This window comes from Callorhinus ursinus, unplaced genomic scaffold (genome assembly GCF_003265705.2).
Source record: "Callorhinus ursinus isolate GAN/ISIS: 27379988/994484 unplaced genomic scaffold, GSC_fseal_2.0 scaffold7, whole genome shotgun sequence".
Classification (NCBI taxonomy): Eukaryota; Metazoa; Chordata; class Mammalia; order Carnivora; family Otariidae; genus Callorhinus; species Callorhinus ursinus.
Window position 1 is genome coordinate 59,971,824 of NW_027397069.1, and position 24,261 is coordinate 59,996,084.

Below are 24,261 nucleotides of genomic sequence, written 5' to 3' on the forward strand. Positions count from 1 at the left end.
TCCCTGTTGAGTGCTCTGAAAAGAAAGAATGGTGTCCCTCTCAAGCTTTTTCTCTCTTTTCCACATCTTAGACTACCTTTTCTCCCATTCTCTGAAACTATTTTCTTCCCTCACCCTACCCTGCACTGCCAGATATAGACTAGTATTCAATTATTAGCCTCCCCAAAGCTAGGATCCTGGCTAAAGAAGTTGTTTGGAGTTTGGACCACTCCATAATACCGTATAATATCACACTTCCAGGCCGAGCTTGGCCTTTTTAGTCGCAGTGCTTTCATGTTTTTATATTTACCCTAAAGTTTTCCTTCTCTTGGAATGCTCTCCAACCTCTACATTTACATGTAGTCTATATGTACAGTCTGGCCCTCGTTTTCAAGATCCTCCTTGATGGCCTTACTCATCCTGAGTGTAAATATTTGCTGAGGGCTAGCATTTGTTGGCTTCTATGGGACTTACACAATTTCCAATAAGATGCTCAGGATGGATAGATTTAAGACTCTATTATTTGAAAGTCTGAAAAAAAAAAGATTTCAGAGCCTTTTTAGTATATGAGCATATATCATGCTTTTTATAAAAAGTAAACCTGTATCTCCAGCCAGAAAGGAGCCGTCCTCTTTTGAAATATGAATGCATATTCATTTTTCTTACTCATCTCATGTAATTATTTGTCCATTTAGACCACTGAGGGAATCAGTGGTCTAGGTGAATGGATGCCATTGATTTCAATGGTCACAAGGAACTAGGTCAAAATCGTTCTTAAAAATAATATATTTTCAATGTCCTGCAGACACTACGAAGAAAGTAGGTAACGGGAAATTACTGATTCTACCTTCACCCCTGTACTTATAATCAAATCTTTTTGTCATCATTTAGGACTGTGTTTAAAGACATCTTTTAGCCTTGATACACATTATCCAAGTCTATAGCTTTTTCTTTCAATACCTCAGTCCTTCCTCTCCAGTCAAACCCCATTGGATTTAAGCAGATTTCAGCTTCATTACAGAAAAGCTTATAAATAGTTACAGCTGTCTAATAGGAAAAGGGTTGCATTAATAGCAGTGAGCATCCCAGTAAAGAATGAATGACCATTCATAATGGTGTTGTCAGAGACATCTCTGTATTATAAGTTTGATTTATCCTTCTATAATTCCAAAGTTCCATTATTATGTCTTAGAAGATAAATAATCTACATTATAATGTCTAATCAGCCTAGAATTGAAAACTTTTATATAACTATGTTACCAAGAATATTCTAACAGTTAACTTACTGGTATTAAGAAGCCTGCTTCTCCCTCTCCCACTCTCCCTGCTTGTGTTCCTTCTCTCTCTGTCTCTCTCTCTCTGTCAAATAAATAAATAAATAAAATCTTTCAAAAGAAAAAAAAGAAGAACTTATTTTCATAAAACAGTCTTTCCATCCTACTCAGTAAACAATTACTGACTACCTAACAATTTACACACATAAGAATAATAGAAACTTATGATATAAAGCAAACCAGTAACATACAGATGCAGTTAGATAATTCCATTCAAAGATATATAAATGTTAGATAAATCTTCTTCCTACAAGGGACCAGGGACAGAATTTATCTTTTATGCCCTCTTCTCTCCAGGTCTCCTTTTGAATTCCTCTTTCATTTTCTATACCAAGATTTTCAAATTGAAAGCAGCATTCTGAATCATATTTCAGAATATTGTCTAATTGTAGGCTTTCTTAATAGACTAGCTGCCAGTTGCAGAATGATTTTGGTGCCTCAAAGCAAAATTCTATAACAAGTTTAATATAACTCTCCTGACACCTGAAATCATCTCGGGCCAATCCAGCCTCTCCTTAAAGACTTTGCAATTGGAAAACATGGTGAGGAAGTTATCAAATTTCTCTATACTGCTAGTGAGGAAACAATACGACGTGCCATAACAGAAGGAACACTTTGCAACAAGACTGGAATTACACTTTTATTTTAGGATAGCGTGCAACTTATGTATTCAAGAAGACTCATTGCAGGTTATCGTTTCGGCTTATTGTTGACATCTGACATTCAGATTTCTTTTATCCAGTGTTCTGAACATTTGATGTACCATGTGTGGAGGGGTAAGAGCGCATATTCCCTTGGATTGGAATCACATGGTGTTAACAGTAAGACATTTTGGTTACTCTTGATAAAAATCAGAAGAAGATTTCTGGCAATGCTCTTGTTTCTTAATATGTCTTTAATCTATTACAGCTAGATTAGTAATACTTGTTTCCAATAGGGGCTGCTTTTGTCCAGTGGTTATGAGATGTGTCGCCTAGACAAGTTCATCATCATGTGAAGTACGTAATGAAAAAACAAAAAAAGCACAACTGTTTTTCTTTTCTGCTTCATTTCAAGAGTTAGGAAAACTTGCCAGAAGTAGATTTATGTTAACTCTATCTATTCCTTGATATTTGAAAGGAGGAGTGAAATGGGAAGGATCTCCCCAGTTTAGTAGTATTGCAAGGAACATGTGGTCTCTCCTATATTTTTCATCAAAAATTAGAGTTCTTATTTCATATTTTGTACAAGTTTTAAATCTATCCAACATCTGTTTTTAATCAACAGCCATACTGTCTTATGATTATCAAACCTAATCCATATTTGCTTTCTGGTGAAAAATAATAACCCTTCAGTTCTGATGTGAACTAAATGTAAGAGATGTGATAAGATCAAACAATGATCTCATCGAGCACAGGGACATATACTCTGCAAGGGATGGATTGCAGAAGAGTCCTTCAACCCCAAACAAAACCGTTTTCCATAAACCCCTCCAAAGTACGAAAGAATAAAACTGAAATATGAACATGCAAAGGGTCAGTTATTAAAGAGGAAAATAAATAATTTAAGAATAAAAATGAATATCTTCTTCAGAATGCGGTGTAAAAGAGGCTCAATGTGTTCAGTAAACATCACTAACAAAAGTGGATGTTAGCTGCCAACTTGAAGTTGCTGATATTTTTTGGAGAGAGCTCAGATTCCCAGGTTATACAGTGCTCCCTCCCACGACTCTGACATGTATATAAACTCTGAGCTCTCCAAAGCCCACTGCCAGTTCTCTTCGTGAACTAACTGCAACGGAGAGACTAAAGATGATTCCTTTCTTACCCATATTTTCTCTACTCTTGCTGGTTGTTGTTAACCCTGCAAATGCCAATGGCCATTATGACAAGATCTTGGCTCATAGCCGAATCAGGGGCCGGGATCAGGGGTAAGTCAGTGGTTAGGTTTTATAAAACTTTTTTTTTATTTTTCCTTAGCTTGTTATATGTATAAGTATCTCTAAAGTTCCTTATATACACCAGGGTTTTTTTCTACTTATCAAAAAGTAATAAGAAAAAGGAAAAAAGGAGTATTCTGTGATTTGTATATGTGTTTTAAACTTTAAAAATTACTGTCAAAATAATTTGCACGTAATTTTTTCTGAAGCATTATATAATTTTAATCTAATTGATAACATTTAACAGGGCATTTCATTATTATTTCACTTATTTGTATTTTTATTTCCTTCCAAAAATCTGAATGAGGTTTTCAAAATTAAAAATATATGGTTAGGGCTTTCATTATGTAAACAGCTTTGAATTATCTCACATGATGTTAGGGAAATTTTCATTTAAGTTCTGTATGAAAATCAAGTAATGATTAATGTTCTTTGAATATTTTAAAGCATTTAAGCATGCTTTTGAATTCTACATTCTGTAAAATTTGCAAACATAACATATTTCTTGGAATAAATTCAACTACAACTTAGCATTTTTAAAGTTAATAGGCATAATTTAGTAACTTAACCAACCATTTATAATTTTCTTTTGAAATGGATCTTGGCACTTCTTCTAATGTCTCAGAAGGATTTTCACAGTGCTCAAAAGTTCCTTTGCTTTACAGTGCAAATATGACTTCCTATCTTTTTAAGAGAGAAAGACACTTAAAATTCTGGCAGAGGATGTTGCTGATCTACTATTTCCACTCAGAGAAATAGATTTTCCTTTGTGCAGCCATATTATTCAGTTAATTTTAGCACTCATTTATTTCTGTGGTTACTTACCTAGAAAACTACAGCGTGTCGTGTCTTTGGACCTAGTAAAAACCTGTCTCTTTTCCTCTCTTGATTCCTCATTGTTCCAGAGCCCGTCGTTCCAGACTAGAGTCCAAAATGAGCACATGTTTGGTTTAAAAAGGGTCAGTAGATTGTCTTACTATTAAAAGTAATAAGAATGAAAACAAAATTAAGTTGAACTTAGTGCTCCTTGAATATTCCTACTAGATTAACTTTTGAAACACCAGTGTTCTCCTTTCGAGGATGTATAATTTCCTATTTTTCTCTCCCATAGACTTTAGTTTTTCTGATGATTCAGTATGCTTGCAACAAGAAGCAGATTTTTGCAAGACTAGAATCACATCTTTGAAAATTGAGTCCACATGTTAACTTTTTTTCCTGAACCATCTGACCTGAAGATATGAAAAACTCATTGTCATTAGGACGCTAACTTTCTTTTCTTCCCTCTCTATTCCAGCCCAAATGTCTGCGCCCTTCAACAGATTTTAGGCACCAAAAAGAAATACTTCAGCACTTGTAGGAACTGGTACCAAGGTGCCATCTGTGGAAAGAAAACGTAAGTTTCATCTTTTTCTTAATGCGCCAGTCCCCAAGATGTCTATGTCTTTCCTTAGACATATACACCATTTTACTTGAAAATACTCTCCCAAATTGCAAGCTTTAAAACAAAAATTGTATCATAAATGTGAATAAAGGAATTCTCCCTGCATTTCTCCCTCTGCTAGTGGACCTCTCATGAGCCCTGAATTTATCTGTCATGGAGGTCCAAAGGAAAAAATCACATGGCGATGTATAGAATCAGTGTGTGACTATGTCATTTCTACCCTTGGTTTGGCCTCTTTTTTGGGCAAGACACTTAATCACTATGCCTCATTTTATAAAAATGGTTTCCTCAGTTTCCTCATTTTATAAAAAAAAAAATGAGCCAAGAATAAATTGATCTAAAATGTCAGGATTTTTGAAGCACTATTTATTGTTTGCCTACACTCATTTGGAAATTATCTGAAATACTCCAGTTTACCTCAAAATTTTCATCGAAGTTTGAAGTTGGAAAGAACTTAAGCTTCATCTCTTCATTTAATCCAGTTATCCCACCCCAAACTACCAGATCCACAGGGGTCCACAAAGGTGATAAAGCCTGTTATTACATATATTATTTCGATAGCCAAAACGACAATTATATTTACTTAGTTAGATATTTCACTGATTAACATAAAATCAGAAAATATTTTTCATTACTTGATAGAAATGTGTATTGATTTAATCTGTCAATAAATGTTGGTAGGAAAATACAATCCTGAGCATATAAAAGTTGAGAATGACCCATGTGGTCCAAGTTCTTCATTTTAAAGTGAAGGAGTTGAGTCATACAGTAAGTTACTATATCAGAAAAATTAGAGATTCCATTGCTGGTCAAAAAAACAGTGCTTCCTATTAATTTGGACTCCACTCCCAATGAAAGATGCCTTGAGAACCAAATATCTGAACGAGAACCTGCTTACTACATCATCATTAAACTTCAGTTACCCTAAATAGGTGGAAGGATTGAGGGATTGTTAAAATCTTATTCCTAATTTAATAATGTTGGTACAAATACTAAACATAGCATCACTTAACTTCTTGGAGCCTTCATTTCTTTACCTGTGATATGTGGATGTTATAGTTACAGAGTTTTTTGGGGTAGAATGATTTGATGAATGTGAAATTGCTAAGTAACTCACAATATCAATTGTCCTTAAACAAATGGATATGTGTGGGTGGGAAAAGGAGTTATGACCAGAGGCCTACCTAAAAAGCTAAGATTATCTTTATTTCCAGATAAAAATCATGTATTCAATGCATATCACCTTAGCTGGACTCTACGTCTCCATGGTCACTAAATCTAGGACACCACAGAACTTTGCTGCCTGTTCCTGTTCATTTGCTTAATAGAGTTTCAACTGATGATACGTTTTGGCCTAGACCTTATTCTTATTAGTTTGCAGACATCTGCTAGACTTGTGAGTCATTCACACAATTACAATGTAAGTCAGTGATTGCAATGATCTTGGCCATGATGCAGGCTGGGACCCAGTTGGGAACTCTGAAGCTCAGGATTCTCTTCCCTTTGTTCTTCATATTCGTGGTTACCATGAGGCATATTTGGAATGCACACCAACTACATAAGGACTTGCTCTCTGAATTATTCAGGGGATATCTTTATTACATCCTTCCTGGAATTTAGGAAAGTATGATATAATCTCACTCCAACCATCTAAATATATTAGAGATGCCAAGGCTTGTACAAAGGTTATGCCAACATTCTTTCTTGTTCTCCATTTAAAAAAAAAAAAAAATCCTGCTTTGAAGCCTGGCTTTTTACCAGGGACATAACAGCGTCTCCTTTGTTAAATTAAATTAGCTTATTTCCCCGAGTAGCTTAATTTTCACAAGCACATTTACATCTGTGCTCTGAAATAAATGTAAATGCTAGACGCTAGTTTCAAATAATCAAATAAATCAATAAAATTGACAAGAGGAATGCGTGTTTTGCCATCTGCATGCAGCTGCTAACGTTTCCAGAGACATCTTTAGGACTTTTTGTATCAGTTGACAGAAATGTTTGTCTTTTGTTTGAACAGTTGCTTTGCAGATTTGAAGGAAGTAATTATGCAGGTCTAATGATAAACATGAATTTCCTAAGTTTAAGACATTTCCTACAACATATACTGGCCAAATAGTACAGTATTTTGTAGACGTCTTTTCAGCTGACATTTTTATGAGATTTTAGATAACTAATCAGAAAATGGAGATAAGTTTTCCACTTTTAGAGATGTGCATAGTAATTTTTCTTTACTCTTGTTTTGTCCTACTAACCATGTGGGAAATTTAAGTTTTGTGTAGAATAAATGTTCTCCTGAAAAAAAACCTACATTTTGTTTCTTAGAATATCAACTCAGATAACCATATTGTTCAACTATCAGCTGAAATTGCAACTGATTGTTTTGGAATTTTATTCCATCTGGTGTACCAATTGTCTACACTAAGGCTAATCTTTGGTTCATATTAGCATGTGTTACAGAAATTTTTGTTACATTAATTTCCTCTTCTATTCACTCTTTTACTTCAAGTTAGTACTATCAATACTGGACCAATAAATATGTAGTTCAATTTTTTAAATTGTATACAATATATGCTAAAGCTAATGTGTAAGCAATTCTAAATCAATCCTTTGGCATCCAAATATTCACATTTATTTATATGGGGATCTAAGTAAATAAATTGTTTCAGGGGCCATGTTAGGATTTGCATAAATCTCCCATACAGTTTCCGTATATTTCTAATACCAGCTTTTCTTGAAATTATTTTAAAATTGAAGAACAAGGGCGCCTGGGTGGCTCAGTTGGTTGAGCGACTGCCTTCAGCTCAGGTCATGGTCCTGGAGTCCCGGGATCAAGTCCTACATCAGGCTCCCTGCTCAGCGGGGGTCTGCTTCTCCCTCTGACCGTCTTCACTCTTGTACTCTCTGTCTCTCATTCTCTCTCTCTCAAATAAATAAATAAAATTTTTAAAAATAAATAAATAAATAAAATTGAAGAACAATTTGAAATTGGCGTGTCTCACTTAATTTTGTCGATTTTTTTTAATCTATCAACTATCTTTGAGTCAGTTTTCCATGCCAGAAATTTTTTTCTCATTCATCTTTCATATTTTACTACATACATGTATATGCATAAATAATGTTATATTGTACTTTTTAAATTGACATCAAGAAAATAGAGAAATAGGAATCTAAGATCACAAACAAGACCACAAATCATGGATAATCAATTAATAGACCTGGCATTAATTTGAAAAGCTTATTTACTTTTTAAACTATAGAAGACCATTTCTTATATCATTAATAATTCTACTTTTTACAAGCTTTCTTTTATTGTAACTTTTATCATACTAAGAAAAATTTTTTCATTCTTATAGTGATCTTTTTCTTAAATATATCCAAATTCTCTCATTCATTCATACTTTTTGAATACGATTATCACAACTAGGAAAAAAACAGAAATAAATAATATCTGAACTAGTCAATGCGTGTTTAATTACTAAATTAAAGATAATCAGTCTATAAGTAATTATCTTAAACTGCACGACATGGAATTTATCTATTAAAAATGACAAAATGGTCTGTAATTCCTCTTTACTTATAATATTCCCCCATTTACAATTTTTGTTTTGTACATTCACCTTCATATTTCTATTGAGAGGAAACAAACAAATAAAATTATGTAAAATTTTAATTAAAAATACTACTTATGCTAGATTTTGAAGTAGTCCAGAAAATGTCAAATGGAATTTGATAAAATGAAGATCGGGATTATATTTTTAACAAAGTAAGAAATAAAAACAACTATATAGATGATTTTAGGTTGCTATTTTCCCACAAAACAGAGTAATTTAAACAAACTTATTTTGGATATATCTTTGTTTGCTGAATTTTCTGGTTTGTTGCCTTAATTGTACCTTTATATAACTTAATACACTTTGTTAATTTTGAAAAAATAGCACTTTCTTGAATATTGTATTGTAGAAGATTTTAAAGATTGCATTTAATATGATCAAACTAATAGCTCTATTGGCAATTCAAATCTAAAATATTATTTTAGTTAGCAGTGGAATAGCTTTTATTGATTGGAATGGGTTAATGTATTTACTAATGTTTCTAGTTTCTAATAACCTTATACTAATAAACATTTCTAACTATTTATAGTTCACAAAATGATCTCAAAAGCATCATTTTATTTGTGACTCACAGCTAGCCTGTGAGTAGGTATCATAGCTACTACATCCATGTTCAATAGGTGGAGAAACTGAGACTCAAATTTGTTAAATTACTTGCTCAAGTCACACATCTACCAAGGACAGAGCTGGGAACCAAACCTCATCATCTGCCTCAAGATCCTGGAACAATGTCATGACACTACATAGAGAAATCAAACTAATATAAGTAACTTGGTATCAGGAAAAAAAACAATTCTAGAGTCTCATAAATTATAGCAATAAGTGGCATATTTTTGCTAAGTTTATATGGAAATGAATTCTATGTAGTTCCTCATTTTAATATTAGTTTCTTCTGCTATACAGGACTGTGTTATATGAATGTTGCCCTGGTTATATGAGAATGGAAGGAATGAAAGGCTGTCCAGCAGGTAAAATTTCAATTATTGAAATAAATGAGGAACTTGTCTTGTGTAAGGAAAAAGATTTGAGGTAGCTCAGCTTATAGAAAAGCCAAATGTGTGTGTGTGTGTGTGTTTGTGCGTGTGTGTGTGTGTGTATGTGTGTGTGTATTTAGCACCATGGTAAATCCTAAGATATACCACCATCTTTGTGTTAATCATGACTTTGTCATGATTACAAAGTGTTAAAACATACTGCTCATGCACTGAATGTTGGACCATACAACAGAAGATCGATCATAAATTTAAATTAGTTCAACTTTCCTTCAGGAATGAAAATCCTCTCTACAAAATCCATCTTTGAATTTGTCTAGAAACATGGAGTGGACTAGTTGGGAAGGCATAATCTTCTGTAATTGAACAGCTCTGTTCAATTTTTTTTTCTTAAAGATTTTTTATTTATTTATTTGAGAGAGAGAGAAATAAGAGCCAGAGAGCACGAGAGGGAAGAGGATCAGAGGGAGAAGCAGACTCCCCGCTGAGCAGGGAGCCCGATGTGGGACTCGTTCCTGGGACTCCAGGATCATGACCTGAGCCGAAGGCAGTTGCTTAACCAACTAAGCCACCCAGGCACCCTGAACAGCTCTGATTTTTAAAACTTCCCTCATATTGAAAATTGCTTTTCTAAATTTGCCAAAAATAGTTAATCCAGTTCCTCTTTGAAATAGCAGCCATTCAGATATTCAACACCAATCATCACCTACGTCCTCTGGCTAACCTCTCTTTCTCAACAGATTTCTCTTCTCTGAGCTATCACCCCCCAGTTCTTCTAATATAACATAAACTTTGGGGCCCTCACCATCATGGACACCAATGCATAAAAAGTCTCTAATCCAGTCATTGTCTTTCTGAATGTGATCCTGGACTGGTGCCTGTATTCCCTGTGTGTCCCAGCAGCTGAGAGAATAAAATCAAGACACTTCCCTTTTGGGGTCCCCTGAACTTTGGTTAATGTCATTGGTAACCATGTCTTATCATTAGCTCATAATGAATTTATGATCAATTAAAATTAATTACAGGACTTTATATCAAGTCAGGCCTTTCTCTAGGATTTATTTTTTCAACTTGGGCATAAGGACATATATGGAGCTCTGTTACCTTTAACTTGTTAATTTTGACTCGTTTTCTTCATCTTTTTGGGGTCTGATTTTATAATTTATTAATTGTGTCACCTAGTCTTTATATATCTGCAAATGTAAAACCATTTCTCCTGTGATATTATCCAAATCATATGAGTTTTCAAATAAGATAGGGTCAAAAAATAAATAAATTAGCTGCATCAACTTTCAGGTTCACATTCATATATTAATATTTCTTCTGAAGTTCAGGAGAAATATTCTGGAAGCATTAGATACTTCCATCTATTTCCTTCCTGAAATTATGCTGAGAGAAGTAGATCTACATGTTTCTTCCAGAAACCCAAATCTATAAAAATGAATATCCCAGTACCTAACAATATTATGCCATTTAGGAGTTTAAGCCAACACGAAAAAAAATATGACCTTTGCCATCCTCAGTGAGAAGTGAGGAGCATCTTTTTTTTCAGTGAATCAAAATATTTACTGATAATTATAACTGAACTAGTACTGACATAGCAGGAGTCACACCTACATACACTAGATGTTAACCAGGATGATAATTTAAAATTCATTTTCCCTCAACACACAAGATATATGAGATAATAATTTTCAATGGCATTTTATTAGCCCTCAAAAGGCAACTTTTATATAAAATTGATAATTCATAGAATTTTATTGCCAAAATTATCAGTGAAATGTATTGAGGAACTTAGTGTAAAGTTTAAATGATTGTGAGATAGTATTTGTGAAATATTATCCTAAGTAATTCTTCATTTCTTGATTGTTTCAGTTTTGCCAATTGACCATGTTTATGGCACTCTGGGCATCGTGGGAACCACCACAACACAGCGCTATTCTGATGTCTCAAGACTGAGAGAAGAGATTGAAGGGAAGGGATCATTCACTTATTTTGCACCGAGTAATGAGGCTTGGGACAACTTGGATTCTGTAATTCATTATTTTTATTAATATCATCATTTTTATTGTTGTTTCATTTTAATTGTTTTAACTTGGAAATTAATAGAAATTTTATATCTTTTTTGTTATACATATATGAGGATACATAAAAGAATGAGTTATTAAGTGTAAGGATGAAAGCATCTTAATACATCCATAAATGGAATAACTCCCCAGCAGGTTCATAGACTGATTAAAAAAGGCAAACCAAGAGTGGACTGAACTGGTGTTTATCATTATTCTAGTTTACTCCTTTCCTCTTTCCTTTTTGATTGGGAAGAAACATATTGAATTTTAGCTGACATATGTAATAGAAAGGTAAGTTAAGAAGCCTAGTGGAATTTAAAATTTATTATAAGGCATATTATAAAGATATAATTAATTATTTTTAATTATATGTAAATATACTTGGCTGCTCGGATATTGACATATTTATAAACGTGTATGGATATTTAAATGAAGTATTATAAGCAACGCATTTGATTTTCAGACTTTTTGTATATAGTCTGTAATACACAAAATTTCCAATCTGTAACACTGGTATATTCCTGCTTTCTACTTGATATGAAGGTGAATCGATAATTACTACTAGAGTCAAATAATACTTAGTAAAACTTAGGCAGATTTCTCTAGATATTATCTTGCTACATTAACCGTGTGGTTAATTGCTTGCATTACAGAACTCTCTCTGCTGGTTGTCCTTGACCGCGTCTCTTAACCACCTTTCTAGTTCCTTTTGCTGACTCCTCTTCTTCCTTCACTTGAGAATGAGTCTTATTAAAGTCTCTTCTGGGAATTAGACTTTGCTCTTTATATACACTTTTAATGGCTTCAGCTATCACTTTAGTGCATATAACCATGAAATTAGTTTCTGAAGCTTGTTCTCCTTGGAACCTCAGGAGAATATTTCTAATGTCCATTTTAATATTTCTCCTCAGATATACCACTGCATCTTTAAACAAAAAGTTATCTAAACTATGTGCCACTTTCTTTCTCCCCACAAACAATTGCTTTTCTGCTGTCTTTTTTTCCATAATTGGCAGTACCTATCTTAAGTGTTTAGACTTGAAAATGGTGAGTCATCCTGCTTCTGCTCTAATTCTTACAAGCTACTGTTAGTCATCGAGGTCTCATGTTTCATCCTCCTCTCTGATACTCTCATTTTTGCTATGCATTAGCAGATTAACTTTCCCAAAGCCCAGTCTAATCATTATATTCCAGTGCCACAAAATCTTCAGTGTCTCCTTTTTGCCAGTTTACTCAGGCATTAAAGTCTTCCACATTATTGTCCCACATACTTTTCTAAAATTCCTTCTTAATATTATCTAAGAAACATAAAAGTATGTGCTAACCAAATGTACAACACCTGCTCTCCCAACATTCACCCCTGTGTCAACAACTGGACTTAGAATGATCACTATTATTCCTACCCTATTTACCCTTTAAGGCCTATACCCAAGCCTTGAATAGCTGCCTTTCCTTATTTGACCCATAATGTGATTATAAGTATTTTAATAATGAACTGCAATCAAATAAACTTCTATCATTTCAATTTTTCCTAGGATATCCGGAGAGGCTTGGAGAGCAATGTAAATGTTGAATTATTGAATGCTTTACATAGCCATATGGTTAATAACAGAATGTTGACCAAGGACTTAAAAAATGGCATGATTATTCCTTCAATGTATAACAATTTGGGGCTTTTCATTAACCATTATCCTAATGGGGTAAGTTTCATGAATAAAAAATACATTTCTGAGCAATATCACCTTTAATATTTTCTATACCTTTTATATCATGTTCATAGAAATAGTAAAATATTAGTGAATGTAAGGACTATATTATACTTTTTCCTCACATTTAGAGCATGCAAATTTCTAATTCATTGGCTGACTTCTACTAGAGAATGATTGGGAGGAGGAAATTAAATTCACAGTTGATTGACAGTAGCCTTAGATGTCCTAAAAAAGGGAAATTTTAGTAGTTGATGTGTTTGAAAAATAATAAACAAAGAAAAAATAAATAAGAAATAAGAATTTATCAAAGAATAATCAGAGAATGGTATTCCTTTATTCATCCTCTAGCTACTATACTGATTTAGGTTCTTGTGTGTGTAGATAAGAGTCTTTGTGGGAAACTTTCAACAGGGTCATAGGGCTCTTTCAACAAATTTCCAGGGACAAAAAGGGTCAGTGATGAGGCAATAATTGGGAAATCACTGGAATAAAACTGATTATATTTGTGCAATAACTATTTCTCTCTCTCAGAACTTACTTTAGGGCTGATAGACTTTTTCATGTAATTCATTGGCCTGCAGTTAAAATAGTTTATGACTATCTCTATAAAGAGAAGAGAAGGGGAAAAAAGCAATAACTCAAATGAAAAAAAATGCTTTTTTGTATGTTAAGTGTAACTGGATTGGGTTTTCAACTGGTCCTGTTTTCTCTTAGTTTCTTTTTTAGACAGAGCAATATATGTCTTTATCCTCAACATTTACATTTAGAATGTTGGCTTCTTCATGTTACCTTTACTAGTAGAAATGAAAAATAGATAATGGTCTTTCAGTCTCAGTGGTCAACTGATGGCTCTGATTTCTGCACTTTGATCTTCCCAAATAATTATAGGTTGTCACTGTTAACTGCGCTCGAATCATCCATGGGAACCAGATTGCAACAAATGGTGTTGTACATGTCATTGACCGTGTCCTTACACAGATTGGTACCTCAATTCAAGACTTCATTGAAGCAGAAGATGACCTCTCATCTTTTAGGGTAAGCACAGGAAATAACAGCAGATTGTCTTGCATCATTGAAATTTCTTTTTCTCTGTCAGAATCTAACAATAAAAATGCTTTTTAAAAAATATGGCAGAATTGTAACAAATATGTTTCTTGAAATGAAAAGAGTTCTATTTTACACTGAAGAGGTCATCCCATATGACATAATAATACTTGTGTGGACATGATAGATACAGAAAGGTTAGTTATGTGCCTACAGTGTATTTACTGCATTTAGTATGTGTCCATCTCAGTTACATGTACTGTTGGATATTGCTACAGTCACACAAACATGGGCAGGATTCCAATTCTTACAAGCAGGTTTGAGGAAAGTTGGAAAGGACGCAGTTGGTTGTGCCAAAAAATAATATTTTAAAGATCTAACAAAAGCAAACTTCCATAATTTTCTATAGAATCAACTCCCTCCTGACAGCCTAGGTTAAGTGTATTGTAATTTTCTTTTGGATTTGCAATGTGAAAGCCTCTAAAAACCACATTTGTGTTTCAGGCAGCTTCTATCACATCTGATATACTGGAGTCCCTTGGAAGAGATGGTCACTTCACACTCTTTGCTCCCACCAATGAGGCTTTTGAGAAACTTCCACGAGGTGTCCTAGAAAGGATCATGGGAGACAAAGTTGCTTCTGAAGGTACTAAAATGTTCTCTTCTATGAGAAGCCTCCCAGAATTCCAAGAAGAAAAGAAAATTAAAAAAAAAAAGATTAAGTCATGCCAGTATTATCAGCTTTGATAAGCAAAGGCAAAGAAAAACTTTTGTTCTCAGGTGGACCACAAAAATCTTAAAAAAAACAAAGTCCTTGAAAGAGTCAGCAGAATAATTGAATAATTAATAATTAATTTAAAAATAAGTATATTATAAAGATCACATTCTTTTTTACTGCTTTCAAGTAAGTAAGTAGCAGGCATTAAAAGTTGGTCGCTGTTGAAAAGAATTAATAGATCAGATTTTAGTATCATATACGTATTATGTAATGCTTTTAATTCTAAATTTATGCTAAAAGGTATAATTAAGTTGAGAAAATTGCATGGTTCTCTTGAGCTATTACTTAGTTATACACAGAATTTAGCTTTGTTCCAGTCTCCCTTTCTACTCTCAAATAGATTTTACATTGTGAGTAGTACATTTAACTTAGCCTCTCCCAAAATACATTTAACCAATTTAAAATGAGAAGTTTTGATGATACAGATATAGATATAATACAGTTGAGGGATAGATACCTTCAGATATCTTCCAAGAAATCATCTTTATTTTGGCTACTCTCCAGATGCTTTCTGTAGGGAATTATTTGTCTTACCCTTATCTCTTTACAAATCATATGCAGTTATTCTGTCATGAGCAGCTAATGCAAGATGCTGCTTGGGTGTTTAGGAATAGGTATCTCTAATAAGTACAGGAACATTCTTCTTGTTTTCACATCAGAAATTACTTTCTTATGATAGTGGGAACCTGCCTTAACACATTTTCTAAGTGCTACACAAATCATTTCATGCAACTGAACTTCTCTTCTTATTTCCTACTGAGCTAAGCTATTTCTATTGTATAGTTCTTATAGTTAATTGAAAAAGTGTTCCTAGAACATAAACAGAATTTAAAAATCTTCAGTCAATACTTAGGTCTTATGTGTATTGTATTTCTTAGGAATACTTAGGTCCACAGTGAAATGTCTTTTAAGGGTTAAGTACAATTTCCCTTGATCTCAAAACTTGCTGCTTTTAATTTGTCCTCCAGCTCTCATGAAGTACCACATTTTGAACACCCTCCAATGTTCTGAAGCTATCATGGGAGGAGCAGTCTTTGAGACTCTGGAAGGAAACACCATTGAGATAGGATGTGATGGTGACAGCATAACAGTAAATGGAATCAAAATGGTGAACAAAAAAGATATCGTGACAAATAATGGTGTCATCCATTTGATTGATCAAGTCCTAATTCCTGATTCTGGTGAGCAACAGTTTCAGATTCTTCCACCTACTATGTTTACCAGTTATGATGCCTCTAGACTAAATCCATGAAAAATGAATGTGTGGTATAAGGAAAGGCATGTGAAGCACAAATAACAGCCTACTGAACTGAGTACCAAGTAGCCTATGTACTTATGGGCTCTCCACGCAAGGAACTCCTGCTTTCCAGGGCTTCTAACAGTATTTATAAAGGGTCTCACAGTACCACAGTTTTTCTTAAAAATGAAAGGAAAGGTATAATGAAATGGTCAGCTTTGGATAACTGAAAGGGCTATGGCACTCACAAGAGAGGCGGGAGGTAAGCAATAGAGAATTAAAGACAATGAAAATAAGAAGCCAGAAAAATATTTTCTTTCTGAAATCCTCTGTGGTTATCAACCCCCAAAAAGGAATCTGGAACTCTTACTAGGGAAGGGCAGGATATCTTATCACATTGTCATTGCAGCAAATAGTTTATAGAGAACAACCAAGAATTGATTTACTAATTTCAGGATGATGATAATAACAAAGATGACATTGTTGGTATGGTGATGGTTTACTTTACAGCCAAACAAGTTATTGAGCTGGCTGGAAATCAGCAAACCACTTTCACAGACCTCGTGGCCCAATTAGGCTTGGCATCTGCCCTTCGGCCAGATGGAGAATACACTTTACTGGCACCTGTGAATAATGCATTTTCAGGTATGTACTGGACACTGTCATTCCTACTCTCCCTCCCCCACCAACCCTCACACAGCTTTTCTCTTCACCATATTGTTTGCATTAAGGAATAACAGACGTTTTACAAGGTGTTGATTATTTCTTTATTGGGTACACATCATTAGCACTATGTTGTCTCTACTAAAATGTCCTTCATTTCAAAACATTTCATTATAATAGATAATAACCTATAGAGAGTGAAAGTTTGTAATAAAGGGTATTCATTTATTTTATGAATCTAATCATATTTCCAGCACACATAAAGGATATATTAATAGATCTTAAGAAAAATTAATCTGATTTGTTTACTTAACACCAACATAATATTTAAGAATAAATAGTTTCATTTTTCATCTCAAACTTTGATATAAGGTGTCAAATTATAAATAAAAACAAGAGACTATTTTATTATAACTTTTATATTATGATGTAAACTATTATTATAAGTATTTTATCTAGTAGCTGCTCCTCAAGGATGGTGTTTAGATTAATGTAACCTGCCACTTTTTCCAGAAAAATGATTTCACAAAGACATATTTAAATTGTTAAGCAAAATTTAGTAATTAAAAAGTATTATTTTAAAAATATTTTTCCAAATGCTAAATTGTGATACATAAAATTATTAATAAAAATTCAAATTCCTAGAAATGCTATTATTCCTCTTTGTAATAACTATGTTCAGATGTGTTGACATTAACCTACCTTTAGGATGGTGGATGTGTTTTGATTTTTTTTTCAGAAGTAAAGATAAATTTACAAATGATTTGTCAGTACTGTTTCATATGACCAATGTATATCAAAATCTCGGCCAATATTAGAGTTTAATTTTGCCAATGACCACATAAAACTATGTTACAGAGATGGAACCCATTGTTTGAAACCCTTAGAATAATGTTACAGTCATTTGATGGAAGAGCTCACAGAGTCTCTAATTGGTGCATGGAACACACAGCCTTGAGCATTTAGCTGACTCATATATTTTATGAGTAAAAAAATCCATAATATCCATAGTATTAGGGGTTATCCATTTTCATGATTTTCTCTTATCAGGAGGAATTTTAATGCTTTCTAAATAATCCTATTTCTTCATGAATTTATTTATAGATGATACTCTAAGCATGGATCAGCGGCTTCTTAAATTAATTCTGCAGAATCACATATTGAAAGTAAAAGTTGGCCTTAATGAGCTTTACAATGGACAAAAGCTTGAAACCATTGGAGGCAAACAGCTCAGAGTCTTCGTCTATCGTACAGTAAGTGAATCAGAAAAAGATAAAATATCCACATTGGCCTAAATGTCAAATGCAATGTCCTTGTCTGAGAATATTGTTACAACAAATGTTTCCAGAATTTTGTTACTGTGGTTTTAGTAACAGTAAATATTCACAGGAAGATCAGGGAACTGAGTAATGTATGAAAAGACTGTGAGAAAAGCACACAAAAAGTGGTGAGTATTAATAATTCGGGTAATTTGCATTCATTTAATTATAAATAACTTTCTGTTCTAAAGAATTAATTATTTCAATTCTAGAAATCACTGAAACTCCTTTAAAATAAGCTTTTGATTTATGGAGTCCTGTAAGTTTACAAGGTAATTTTTTATAGACATATAAAGATCTCTGAACTCTATAAAATGGTTCTAACATACTTTATCTGAGAGAATATTTCTAGAAAATATTGCTTATGAAAATTACAATGCAAGTAGTGGTGCTGTTCAATTTCTGTCCTGGCAACAGATGCATCTAGAGCTCAAAGATTTCACAGGAAGTCGAACATTACCTGATGCAATACACAGCAGCTGCTCACGATGGTTCCACAATCCCAAGACACACATTTTACAAGATGCAGAAAATGGGCTGCATGTACATATATTTGTTCAAAAACACTATAACAAAATCAATAATGTGACATGATTGATAGAACCTTACAGTCAGGAAAATATAGTAAATATCTACGGAGATCGCAAAAGGCACTGAAGTCAGGAAACTTTATGGTTAAAGAGGGTCCTAAAGAGTTAAAGGGTGAAAGTTTCTTAAAGAGGGTGGGGATGAATGGTTCAAACCTGGAGAAGAATGATGAAAAATATAGACATGGAATTCTATGGAATTTTTGTTATTTGTGGATGAAACTACCTGCCTGACACATAGGATAGCTTAACCTGTGGTAGAAAACCTGATTGAATAAGAAGTGTGAGGTCAGATAGTGCCCAAACTTAAAAACAGAAGTGAGATGCTATTTCCTCGGGCTGGAGAGGTCAGGAGACCTCTTAGAAAAGTCAATCCATTAACTCACCTATGCATCTACTTCCACATAGGATATTTCAAGTAGTGAAATGGACAGTTGTATCTTTCCCTTCTTTGCTAGGCTGTCTGCATTGAAAATTCATGCATGGTGAGAGGAAGCAAACAAGGAAGAAATGGTGCCATTCACATATTCCAAGAGATCATCAAACCAGCAGAGAAATCCCTCCATGAAAAATTAAAAAAAGATAAGCGCTTTAGGTAAGCCTATTGGTTTTATCTCCACAAAAAAACAAAAACAAAAACAAAAACCACCATGAGAACTATTGAAATAGTTTTGTTTCACAGTTAGTATTCCCAAAGGCATTCAGTATTCAGTATTACTGAAAATAGAATTTAGAATAAAAAGTCCATGCAAATGTTTTCAAAACTGAAAGATATTCTTAACACTATTTTGCTTCCTGGTGCACCATAATATGATTTGTTGAGTGAAACAATCTAATAGATTGACCTACTCCTTGCAATGTTTTTACATTTAAGTTTTTGAAAAAATGACAGTAAACTAGCAAAGACTATTTTGTGAAATATTAAATGAAAAACACACACTTCTATTTTGTTATGAAATGTGACCTTGTCAAGTTTTATAAGATAAAAACCAAGTTTAGGAAATTTAAAAACCATATGTATATTTAAATAATTTCCCCATGATAAAACTTTTTTAACAGGTAAACTGCATTTGAAACATGAAAATGGATGAACAGGGGGGCCTGGGTGGCAGAGTCAGTTAAGTGTCTGACTCTTGGTTTTGCTCAGGTCATGATCTCAAGGTTGTGATCTCAGGGTCATGAGATCTAGGCCTGTGTCAGGCTCCACGCTCAGCACAGTCTGCTTGGGCTTCTCTCTCTCCCTCTTCCTCTGCCCCTCCTCCACCCCTTCAAATAAATAAATAAATCTTAAAAAAAAAAAAAGAAAATGCATGAACAATTTCTCATGCTTTCCACCATAAATGGATTCTATTCTATTCCATACATACTTAAATCTAAGTCTAACAAATAAACATGTGTCTTTCCTGCTTAGCATCTTCCTCAGCCTACTTGAAGCTGCAGACTTGAAAGAGCTCCTGACACAACCTGGGGATTGGACTTTATTTGTTCCAACCAATGATGCCTTTAAGGGAATGACAAATGAAGAAAAGGAAATTCTGATTCGTGAGTAGAAGTGAATACCAGATATTTGCCCCTAGAGTTCAGGATCTCATTTCTTCTTCAAGCATTCTTGCCCAGAAGTCAGTCTCAAAAATGTCCCCTCTTTAATATTCATGGTTAGCCTTAGTTTCCTTTAATTCACTTGGAATATGTGGAGGGTCACTCGTTAATGTTCTTAATTAACTACTTGCTGTTGTGGTTGTTGAGCTAGATGTTCACTTATGCTATTTCTATTAAAGTCCACACAGTTAGGTGACAAAGAAAGTAATCACAATCCCAAAAATATTTTGATTTTCTTTCCTTCCAATAAGTTGGCTAATATTTTGATTGAACAGACTGAAGTGACTGTCTCAACAGGGCATTAATAGCAACTTAAGAGAACAATGACATGATGAGAAATTACAGTGTGGAATAAACAAAGACAAAGAAATATTTCTATCCTTAATCTTTCCAGCATCAAAATACCAAAAAATATGACATGTTATAAATATACATTTCCCCCCCCCAGGTGACAAAAATGCCCTTCAAAACATCATCCTTTATCACCTAACACCAGGAGTTTTCATTGGAAAAGGATTCGAACCTGGTGTTACTAACATTCTGAAGACCACACAAGGAAGCAAAATCTATCTGAAAGGAGTAAGTTCTCTAGAATGAATTTATGGTAGCATTCATCCATTGTTCAGTTATCTTAATGTTAATTTTTCATTAAATTCTCATTGACATTATCCACTGTTTTGATAGGTAAATGATACACTTCTGGTGAACGAAGTGAAATCAAAAGAATCTGATATCATGACGACAAACGGTGTCATTCATGTTGTAGATAAACTCCTCTACCCAGCAGGTTGGTAATTATTGAACTCATTAATGAATTGAATCTTTTTCAACAGAAACCTAGATTTTTATTTCACACTTTCTTACCAATATTCATTTAATCTTCCTCTTCATAGATACACCTGTTGGAAATGATCAGCTGCTGGAAATACTTAATAAACTGATCAAATACATCCAAATTAAGGTACAGAATATTATTAGATTTGTTTATAATGTGCTGAATAGATATTGCAATTTTAACATAAAAGACTAGAAATGTATAAATTAATGGGTAGGTGTACACTGGACTTGGATTGCTTTTTGTTGATTCCATATCACTGGCCCACCTGGAATAAATGACATAATTTCTTTATGGTTTTATTCAACAAATATCTATTAAAAGCTACTCGGGTCCAAGCAGTGTATTAAGGGTAGTGGAAAATACAAGTTGAATCAGAGATGGCCCTTTATTTAAAAACTTACAGTCCAGTTGGAAAGAAAAGACATGATGATAAAATGGCTATAATCTTTCTATTATTAAATACCTTTGCGACAGAATATAAGGTAAAGTATTTACTTGTAAAAAGTTGTCACTAATCACAGTGGTTAAGGGCAAAAAAGTGTTTTGCTCCTTTGTCTTTGTAGGGTCTAAGCATCAGAAAACCTATGAAATACACTTTAAAAGCCTATTTAACCTTAGATTAACTATTTTATAATTTTTAAGACTCTGAGTATCAAATCCAATAATTTTTATGCCATCTGGCCCAATAACAGGAGATTGTAAAATGAATTAAAGTGGTGCCATAATTTTGTTAATAAAACTACTAATTTCACATTACTAAATACAAATATTTATTTTTAGTTTGTTCGTGGTAGCACCTTCAAAGAAATCCCCATGACTGTTTATAGTAAGTACATAATGAATATTTGTCACATACCAGTGGCAAGATGTAAAAATAAGAAAACAAAATAATTTTCTTTGTACTTGGAGGCAGAAATTATTGATAATCTGGTATTTAGAATTCCAAACAATGGCAAATTTCATCCCACTTGAAGCAGGCTTAAGGTCTGGATGAGACCTCTCAGCCAGGGCCATACCCTTCAGCTCCTATGAACTGAACTGAACTTCCCCATTCATCAAATGAACAGGAATGATAAGATATGAGAATAGCAGTAAAATATAATAGCTAGCATGGAAAAGAGGCAGGGAAAAAAAAGACATACAAACATACGAAGAGGAGAGACAGCTAAAAGGCACTCCAGAGTTATCTGAAAATTCAAATGTGTAGACATAGAAATAACACTGCTGAAGGATTTGTAGCTCATTCCACCCTCAAGCCGTCAGCTGTCTAAGAACAGGGTGGACTGTGGTGGGTCAAAGCATCCTAATGTTTATGAATTGGCAGTTCAAAAACTCTCCCCATCCAAAACTGGATGAAGGAACAAAGAATTTGCCAGACAATAAACCTAAAATTTCTAGATGCCAAGGTTCTTTTATCCCTGACTCTACCAGATTATCAAAATTAAACCTCTACTACTTAATAATGGGAAAGGGTATTTCATTCTCATAAATGTAACTTGTAGTATTCCTTCTTCAATGTGGCTTTTTCTTCATTTGTCTTTTTTCTTTCTTTCTTCCTAGCTTTCAAAGCAGAAATTCTTTTCATTTTGTTTTGGCTCTACATTTAAACACTCAAAATGTACCAGTAGCAAAAGCGTTACTTCAATTCCCACTGTTAGCCTTGCTAGAAAATAATTCTATTTTATACTCTGAGCATTCTGTATTGAATTAAACAAATTTTCCTTAGGATTTACACTAGATATGGAAAAAGAATGAAGATAATGTGAGGAGCAAAACAAAATGTCTTCTGCTCTTACTGATTTCAATTATGCAATAATAACATATGCAAATCCAGTATCAGGCCAGCTCAGTACTATTTTAAAGATTTAGTCGGAATAGCTATGATTCAACATGGCGTAAATTCCAGTATGGAAGTATACAATCTTGTATATATTTAAAAATAAATTAAAGAATCATTATGGGCTCTATTCATCAGAAATGTTATGTCATCTTTCTCCCTAAAGTTGTATATCTGCACATTTCTTTCCCTTTCCTACTTTACCCATGATAGGTCCACTACTTTCTATCTATGCCAATGCAATATTTTGCTTACAATGAGCCAAAATCTTATAATTCCTTTATCTTCCTCTAATAAAATTGGATCTGCACTCACAGAAAGAAGTTACATTTTATGAAATAATGCAAGTCTAGTAAACCTTGTCTATCTACTCAAAGCTCTTGAAACAGCTCTGAGATTTACATTCCAATGCCAGATGTTTCTTTAACTCCTGCCCAGAAGGGCATGCTGCTATTTAGAAGTGTACTTCAAATAGAGGTAGAGAGTAATTAAAACTAAGATTCCATTTTTATGTTCCTTCATTGACTTGTCTCTAAAACTTCTTCAATCTCCTTGCTACATATTATTCTTATCCCCAGAATGTCATACATTTTCATTGTGGGGGGGGGGGAATGCTCTGTAGTATACGTTGCCAAAGATATAACATTTGAGGCACAGCAGAATAAAATCAGTATTTAATCCTCAGACCGGGACCTGTCAAAACTATTTAATTCTTCAGGCAAGCAAGATTGAAACAAAACTTCCAACCAACTAAATATCCTACACTTCAATTTCCTTAATAAGAAGTAAAAATTTAAGCTAAAAGTAATTAACCCATTTTGATAGTAGCAGCAGAGACCTCTGTGGATTTGGCCTTCATGGAAAGGTTCCTCTGTGGCAAGACCACTTGTGGGATCAGTAATTGGATGCCTACATTTGATATATTTTAGAGCTTCATAATTTAAGATTTCAAAATAAAAATTTTGATATGACTGAAACATAGTCACAATTAAGATCTATAACCCATATGAATTTTAAAAAGTTGACATTTCAGAAGCCTGAGGTAAGAATGTGACAGAAACCCAAACTGTGCTAACATCTCACCTCTAATGTGTCAACACAGCCTGTTGTGATTGAACAGTTTTAGCGCAGCCCCACCATCTAATGGAGCTATCTTTTAAGGCTTCTAATTAGAAATGACAAAAAGCCAGTAGCCCTGGTTGTAGGCTCCAGAGGCACATTTCCAGTTAGTCTCTACAACCAAAAGCCAAACAGTTTGCTATTTTAAATAAATTTTGCATATTATTGTTTTAGTTGGGTGAATGAC

General features: G+C 33.7%; 1 protein-coding gene across 7 annotated transcripts in view; it reads left to right on the forward strand.

The window, feature by feature from the left end:
* The first annotated feature begins 3,053 nt into the window (after positions 1–3,053).
* POSTN (periostin) overlaps positions 3,054–24,261 on the forward strand; it is a 34,598-nt gene continuing 13,390 nt past the window's right edge. For 5 of the 7 annotated variants that reach the window (XM_025875036.2, XM_025875038.2, XM_073894642.1 and 2 more), the window contains exons 1-16: positions 3,054–3,222; positions 4,526–4,624; positions 9,187–9,251; positions 11,151–11,308; positions 12,880–13,044; positions 13,942–14,088; positions 14,602–14,743; positions 15,844–16,056; positions 16,623–16,757; positions 17,880–18,028; positions 19,140–19,276; positions 20,093–20,223; positions 20,729–20,859; positions 20,965–21,067; positions 21,174–21,241; positions 21,899–21,944. In XM_025875036.2, the coding sequence (XP_025730821.1) occupies positions 3,104–3,222; positions 4,526–4,624; positions 9,187–9,251; positions 11,151–11,308; positions 12,880–13,044; positions 13,942–14,088; positions 14,602–14,743; positions 15,844–16,056; positions 16,623–16,757; positions 17,880–18,028; positions 19,140–19,276; positions 20,093–20,223; positions 20,729–20,859; positions 20,965–21,067; positions 21,174–21,241; positions 21,899–21,944 (2,008 nt within the window). In that variant the 5' untranslated portion in view covers positions 3,054–3,103. The remainder of the gene's footprint in view (positions 3,223–4,525; positions 4,625–9,186; positions 9,252–11,150; positions 11,309–12,879; positions 13,045–13,941; positions 14,089–14,601; positions 14,744–15,843; positions 16,057–16,622; positions 16,758–17,879; positions 18,029–19,139; positions 19,277–20,092; positions 20,224–20,728; positions 20,860–20,964; positions 21,068–21,173; positions 21,242–21,898; positions 21,945–24,261) is intronic. The other 2 variants (XM_025875039.2, XM_025875041.2) reach the window with 1 other exon arrangement.